This window comes from Astatotilapia calliptera, chromosome 7, assembly GCF_964374335.1.
Source record: "Astatotilapia calliptera chromosome 7, fAstCal68.1, whole genome shotgun sequence".
In the NCBI taxonomy this organism is placed as follows: domain Eukaryota; kingdom Metazoa; phylum Chordata; class Actinopteri; order Cichliformes; family Cichlidae; genus Astatotilapia; species Astatotilapia calliptera.
In genome coordinates this window covers 44966755-44974599 of record NC_137428.1, presented here as the reverse complement: position 1 = coordinate 44974599, position 7845 = coordinate 44966755, and the positions used below count along the sequence as shown (strand labels likewise).

The window sequence follows — 7845 nt, the reverse complement described above, 5'->3', positions numbered from 1 at the left end:
GACGCCATCACGCTGTCCTCGTTAAACCTACGTCGAGGCGGAACCAAAACTCTGTTCTTCGTTTCTGGGGGAATTTAAACTATATTCATTTGAGTTTTTGCTGTAGTGACGGCGAGCAGGTTGGGGCATTCAAGTTAAAAAACACAAAACAATCGAGATGGTCTCCACAGACCAGAAGACCGACGTGAAAGAGGTAAGACTCACTCGAGGAAGTATATTTAACATTTGCATGTCCAGACAGGTAATGCCACAAATTCACCTCCCACCCAACTGCAGCACTAGAAATATCTCATTGTACTGTATTATATCTGTTTCTTCTAAAAGTGTTTTCCACCGGTCAAATGAACACGTATTTTAGTGCAATCTCTGACCTTTAAAGCGTTGAGGTAAATGTATATGTCGTTTGATATACAAAGGTGTTCTAGGATTTCCTGGCTTCTGAGTGGCTGGTGAAGTGTCAGTAGGGCTGTACACGGGAAGTGTTGGTGAAATTGCGAAGAGTAAAGGTGTTGCTAAGAAAGTTGTCCGCCTGCATCTTGCTGTTTCTAATAGTTCAGAGATCCAGAACCACATTACGAACCCTTACGTTACATATAAATGCACCACATAAATGTACTTCGTTAAAATCGAGTTTGAAACTTGGGATTCAAGTCATGTTTTTCATTGTTATTTATTTTTTGTAATTTGTGAGTGAATGAATAAACGAATGCCGGACCACCTTATAAAAATGGAACATATGCACTCTGTCATTATTGTTGTTGTTATTATTTATTTTACTTATTGTTCAAAATTTCTACGTCTTGTAATAAAGGCTTAAATCACAGATCAAATTAATAACCATATAAAAACAAAAACAAAAATTAAATTAATTCTGCAGAGACAGTGAGGAAACGTTAGCATGGTGCTTCCCTACATACATTTATCTGTATATATATATATATATATATATATATATATATATATATATATATATATATATATATATATAATTATTATTTTTATTTTTTTTAATGAAAAAAGTCATAATCATATTTTCTCACATTCTTGTGTCAGTCTTCTGGTAACTTCATATTGCTTTTTTGTCAGTTAGTTCTATGTTTATTAAAGTGTTGAAAAGCAATATAGTGAAACAGTTTCGAGGTACTTTTGTTTCCATGGTATTTACACTATCTGTTACCTCATAATTCACGAGTTTTACTTCCAGTGTGAAAAACACAAGCCACCCTAGCTTATTTAAATGTGAATTAAAAAAGATAAAGGTAAACATTCTGTCTCTCCTCTGCAGAAAGAGGCTGACTGCCCAGTGGTTGTTGCAGTGACGTCCCATGCAGTGTTTGAATCAGGAGGAGCTGAGGACCCCGATGGCTTGTACGTTGGGGGCATAGCTTTTCCTCTGCTGCAGGTCGGAATCCAGCAACCCACATTCATTTATGTTTTTTTTTTCTAATTAGTTATTATAGGAATTATAAATTATTATAGGAATAGGTGCAAAAGTATACTTAGAGGTTCAGCTATACACATACATGCAGCTAATATTTGGTTAAATATCCCTCAGCTAGTTGCACCTCGACCAGATAGTTTTGGTATCAACAAGCTTCTGCTTTCTGTCTAGATATTTAACCAGTTTTCTCAGCAGACTTGGTAGAGTTCATTGGTAAAGTAGAGTCTAAACTAGGAAACCAACCAAACTGTCTGCATCCTCTCAGTCCAGGGTGTTATAAAACTCTACTGTGGACAGTGACGGTGGTGTTTCAATAATGCAGTCCATGGCAGGCTTGAGCCTTATTGGTTTGTGGGTTGTTCCTAAACATCCTAACCAATTTTCTATATTCTAAGAGTCACAGTTTGGGCCTTCGCACAGACCCTGGCAAAGTGATGACATAGAAAAGTGACTTGCACATGCATACAGTTATTTAAACTGGCCTTATCACATACTTTTGATCCTTTGTGGATTACAGAAAATCCGTTACGTAAAGGTAAACGTAAAGTTCCGACCACAACTTTACTTATGAGGACTTTTATGTACTTTGTCTTCAGTAAAAATTCATGTGATTGGAGCTGAGACTCACCATTCAAAAGTGTTAAAAGATGTAATTTATATAGAATATGAATAAAGTGGCACTTTAAAGTCGACTCTCAGATCAGTTTATGCTTATGTTGGCGCTACAGGCACTACAGAAAGTGAATGAACGTCTGCTGAAGGAAAATCCTGCCGAGTCGCTCTTGTTTGATGTCATTCTGATCACCACTGAGAGCCAGCAGCAGCAGCAGAGCTCCCGCATCACAGAGAGCATCAGACATCATGGTAAACGCACTTCAACCTTCAGGAGAGAGATCTCAGTCTGATCTGTAGTGGAGTTTTGCTCATACTTTCTCTTGGCATTATCCTGCAGGTCTCAAGGTCAGCAGGTTCTGTTTTTCCAACGAGGAGGATTTTATGGAGAATCTGCTGAACAATAACGTGCACCTCTTTCTGACAACGAACAGAAACGAGGCATTGCAGGGTTCACAGAAAGGTCAGTACATTTTTTTTCACTTACCCCTTTTCAGCTAAATAGGTTTGGAGTCAGTGCTTTAAGCTCCACGGCTGCACAAGTAATGTGCTACTTGGAACTTTCCAGAAATGCAGTAATGCATGTAAATATTTGAGTCTCTTTGAACTGTTATTTTGCTGTTTTATGCATATCTATTCAGCCTGCCAGAAGCAATGAAGAAATATTTCAATTTCATCTTGAAATTTTTCCAGCCTTTACCTTCAGCTTTTTCTTTTTTCTTGCAATTTTGCCAACTTTATGTTTTTAGGACACCGTTGTTCTGTTCCAAGCTCATATTTTTCTGATTTATCTGACAGTAGATAAAGAGTATGTGTGTGCTGTGATTGGTCCAGGTGTTCTCTCTGTGCTGCTGGATGAGCACACAGCTTCCTGTCCAACAGAGCAGCTCAGAGTTTTATTCTGCGGGGACGCCGTGGTCCAGTCGGAAGCTGGACCGGCACTGGCAAGCAAACAAGCTGCTCAGGTACAAACAGTGGCAACCACTCATGTGTCCCCTGCACCTTTTGTTGTGTATTGGTGAGATTTTAAAAGGATAATTCATATTCTTGCCCTGCAGAGCTTCTCGGCTCAGATCGGCAAGATGCGGGGGAGGTTTGGTCTATTTGACAGCCCCATCAGCATTGCCCTGGTGACATCGCGGGGAGGCAGGGAAAGCTGTGGAGATGCTCTGCGGACGCTACGCTCCCTCGGTGTGAATGCAGATGAAGCATACTGCCTGGCTGGGGTCCCACGTGGTCCCATTAAGCGCCTCCTCCGACCTCACTTCCTGCTCAGCGAGTGTTTTAGCAGTAACTGAGAAGACCAGACTGATGATGACTTGGGATTTCAGAAAAAACAAAACAAACTTCACTGTGTTTTGAAATAAGCTGCTAAGCTTTCAGACTGATCTCAGAGTTAGCAGCTTGAACATGTCAGTCTCATTCAGCCTTAAAAAGCCAGCGAGGGAGCGAATGTGAAGCCCTGCTTATCACCAGAAGTCTTATAGTTCTGGGGAAAAAGTAGCAAACAGTTTGTGTAAACTCAGCTAAAAGAGCTCTGAATAACTTACGGTGTTACTCAGGGCTTACAGGTCTTTTATTTAAATATATATATATATATATATATATATATATATATATATATATGCTGCCAGAGTAACACTTTGACATACCTAAGAAATAAGAAGAAAATGAACCTTTAAGTCTGTTACCCAATTTTTTTGACATGACTGACAGTCATACTGTTATAGCGTTTTCAGAATCCATCATGTCCCTGATTACTGTTACTGTTTTTGGGTTGTGTTTCTAAGGTGCAGGGAGGTCTGCTCTTTGTTCTGTGACTGATTGGGATGCTGGGCATGCTACGTCTCTTATTTGTGTTCATGCAGGGACAACAAAAATTTCTTTAGTTTGTTCTGTTTGCTCTTTTTTTTTTTTTAAATAAAAGAGTGAAATCAATGTTTTCTGATGTTATGAAAATATTTTTAATTCAAATCAGCCTCAGATGTTCCACTAGACTTCTGATATTTGTGGAAATCATTTGGAAAATGATTTGAATCACGGTGTGGTACACAGTACTCGAGTAGTTATTTAAACAATGCTTCGTTGGTACTAAAGAGCCCAAATTATGCGAAGAAAATATCCCCCACACCACACCAACACAAGACAGGATGGCTTCATGATTTCATGTTGTTTACACCAAATTCTGACCTGCCATCCAGAAATCAAGGCTCATTAGACCAACCAAATTTTTTCTACTCTTCTTGTGTCTAGTTTTGGTGAGCCTGTGTGAGTTTCCTGTTCTTAGCTGACAGAAGAGGCACATGGTGTGGTTCTCAGCTCCTACAAGGTTTGACGTGATGTGTATTCAGAGGTGTTCTGCATCTATGAATACACTATTTTCTCTTTTTTGGACCCATCTCTATAAACCCTACTGTGGGGGGGAAAATCCCAGCAGAACAGCAGTTTCTGAAATGCTCAGTTGTCTGGCAACAAAAACCATTAAATGTCAAAAAAGTGCGTTAAATCCCCTTTCTTCTTCATCCTGATGCTTGAACTTACTCAGTGCAAACCAGATGACCTGCTTAACTGCCGTGTAATTCACTGATTGGATATTTGGGTTCATTAGTTGAACACATGTATCTAATAAAGTGGCCAGTGAGTCAAATTCTTAACATGTAAAAATCTCTGCAATAGACACAGACCTAATGTGTGCTGTGTTCCAGGCATTTTTTGATGTCTTATTGCTGCTGAAATGTAATATAACAATTTGACTTCCTACAAATATTTTTTTTAGAACCTCAAAACTGTAAAAACAGAGTCTGTTGTAAAGGTTGTTATTTGTCACACCCCTGAAAGTATTAGTCAACACTAATAAGTATATTTATACAATTAAAATAATTACAGTTGGACTTTAACTGGAAAATACAACTTAAGCAAAGTGGATTATTCTTCAACCTGTCAACTCAATACAGGAAGTCATGTTAAATAAAGCTCAGATAATGTTATCCAGCTTTTCTTAGCTACTAATAAATCATCACTTCCACCAGTAATGTTTCTAAAAATCATAAAAATTGAGCAAGATCCTGAAGACAACTGAATTATTATTATTATTTTAATTGTTTATTGCATAATTTCCCCCTGTGGGTGGAAGTTGATGCTATAATACAATTGCTAAATAGTGGAGGAAGATGTCTTTGTGTGTATGTGGCTTTCTGTAAAAGTCGCCACACGCCACTGCATGGCTTATAGTGAGTCTGAAGACTAAGGAAGGACCAAAGGGCTTGTACCTATTAGCTAGGCAGAGAGATCAAGCTGGAGTGCAGCAGGTTATTCTGATTAAGGTGGATGGTGATGGACAGGCCGACAGATGAGGTCAGGCAGGAGTCTCCATGGAGTATGATGTTTGCAGATGGCATTGTGATCTGTACTCGGAGTAGGGAGCAGGCGGAAGTGAGCCTGGAGAGAAGAAGAACGAAAGTCAGTAGAAGCAAGACAGAATGCATGTGTGTGTGAATGAGAGGACGACAGGTGTAAGAGTGAAGCTGTTAAAGTGAAGGTCGACGAGTTTAAATGTCTGGAATTACCACTCAAAGCAACACAAGAACATTTTCTGTCCGACTGTCAGAGCTGATTTATGAGAGAAGGATAGCAGCAAAACTGAAAGAGAAGATTTACAAGCTGTTAATGAGACCTGTTATAATATATGGGTTGGAGACTGGCACAGACAAAAAGAACGCTGACCTGAAGAGATGAAGCTTTTGATTAGATGTAACCAGGATGGACGAGATTAGAAATGAAAGCTCAGGTTTAGAGATAAAGTTAGTTGTGATAAGGTTTAATTGGACAAAAGATTTTGAACACGGAACTGCCAGACAGGAGGAAACAAGGTGTAGGAGAGTCGTGACTGTAATGCAGGAAGACAGAGGGTTGTGTGACAGAGGAGAATGCTAGGGATAGGGTGAGATGGTTCCACCTTTGCAACCCCTAAAGCAGGCGTGTCCAACTCCAGGCCTCGAGGGCCGGTGTCCTGCAGGCTTTAGATGTGTCCTTGAGTCAACACAGCTGATTTAAATGGCTAAATTACCTCCTCAACATGTCCTGAAGTTGTCCAGAGGCCTGGTGGCACTTCATTTGATTCAGGTGTGTTGATCTATGACCTGCTGGACACTGGCCCTCGTGGCCTGGAGTTGCCCACCCCTGCCCCAAAGGGAGAAGCTGAAAGAAGAGGAACCTGTAATGTTTAATTTTGATCAACAGGTGGCAGCAGACAGATTAAGAAGAGCTGATGTTGAGGCTGATTGCAGGGAAAGAAACTGACATGATACCCACATTCAGGGAAGCACCAGGAAGGTGGTCTTTGAATTGAGGAATCAGCTTATTTACAACAAACAAACAAACAAACAAAAAGTTCTTGGAAACTTAATAGCACTATATCTTTTTTGAATGTCTCTATACCAAAATAAAAGTGTAATTTCAGTGTGTGGTCAAGCAGACTTATTATGAGCCTGCTGTTAGCTGACTTTCTCCTTGGTGTAGTCCTGGTCACTGGGCGTTGCTGCAGTCTGACTCTCAAAGCGGAGCCAATGAGAACCCAAATGAGAATCGATAACTTATCCTGATCATGGAATTGGAAACCTTAAATTCTTAAGATTCGTATCAATCTCCATCTGTGCTCATATGTGCCCTTTTCCATGATGGTCATGGAAGAAGTGATAAAAGTAAGGTGCTTAGTGATTTCCTCTTTCACTGGTTTTGAAGCTCCTAATTTTGATTTTTGCTCTTTTTTTTAGACTTAGTATTTGAACACAACATATGTAGATAAGTGAATGGAGCCGATCAGCGATTGGTAAGGCTAGCTAGTAATAATAACTATGATGCTAGTTTAGATGAACGAATAGGGTTAAGGCAAGACATATTAAACAGCTGACTCCCTAAAGTGTCTTTAAGTACAATTGAACACTAGTCAATTAAGAGATGGATCCGACTGAGAAAGCACATTTACTGAATGTATCGATTGAGAATTAAAACCAGTAATTTAGACCATTTACGCACCAGGAAAGTGTTTACTGAGGTCACAAATGAAGTGATAAGTGTTTCAGTGTGCTTCAATAAAAGCAGATGTGTTTTTGAACCAGCAGATTTCCCCTCTGATGGTCATTAGAGAGAATGCAGTTTATTGAACTTCCATGTTGGCTTCCTTTTCAGATTTGGACACGTCACCCATCTTTTATGTACAATTCATTTTCCTGGTCATGTCACGTCTGTTGCTTGTCTGGAAAGTGAAAAATGTCATTCAGTTTTTACCAATTACATGAAACAATAACTGCTTTTTTGTCTATTATAAATGCTGATTAGGGAAAAATCACTCACAAATTTTGAATATAATTGTAAGAATTATATGATTTTCTTCTAAAATAGCCCAAATATATTTTTGGCATGTCACCTAGAATTTTTTTTTCTGGTATTTTGTATGATTTTACATGTGGTTTGAAAGTTGCATTGTCTTACTCCATTTCTGCTTGTTGTAACAGGAAGCAGAGGGAGTCCTGGTGGTCTCAGCCTTACCAGCCACACATCTGTATACAGACCTGTGAGCATGCTCAGGTTTTCTGGCAATGATTAAAAGAAAAGATTAATAATTAAAGACACTGCTGTGTAGCTTCACAGATGAGTTTTCTTTGTGGTCTGCCCCACGATGATTGAAGTGAGCACTGTAGAGTAAGATAAGAAGAGACAACATTAAGCAGAAGTTTATAGCAGATCTGGCTTTAATAAACTGTTTTTCACCCACAGAGGAAGACTTGGTAGCT

The 7845-nt window shown here is 39.3% G+C and overlaps 1 protein-coding gene across 1 annotated transcript; it reads left to right on the top strand.

The window, feature by feature from the left end:
• The first annotated feature begins 6 nt into the window (after positions 1-6).
• On the top strand, positions 7-3991 carry LOC113026216 (cytosolic 5'-nucleotidase 1B). Its single transcript, XM_026174734.2, has 6 exons — positions 7-193; positions 1286-1402; positions 2170-2305; positions 2394-2516; positions 2888-3018; positions 3112-3991. The coding sequence occupies exons 1-6, from the start codon at positions 158-160 to the stop codon at positions 3349-3351; spliced, it is 783 nt and encodes a 260-aa protein (XP_026030519.1). The 5' UTR covers positions 7-157; the 3' UTR covers positions 3352-3991.
• Positions 3992-7845: the final 3854 nt, after the last annotated feature.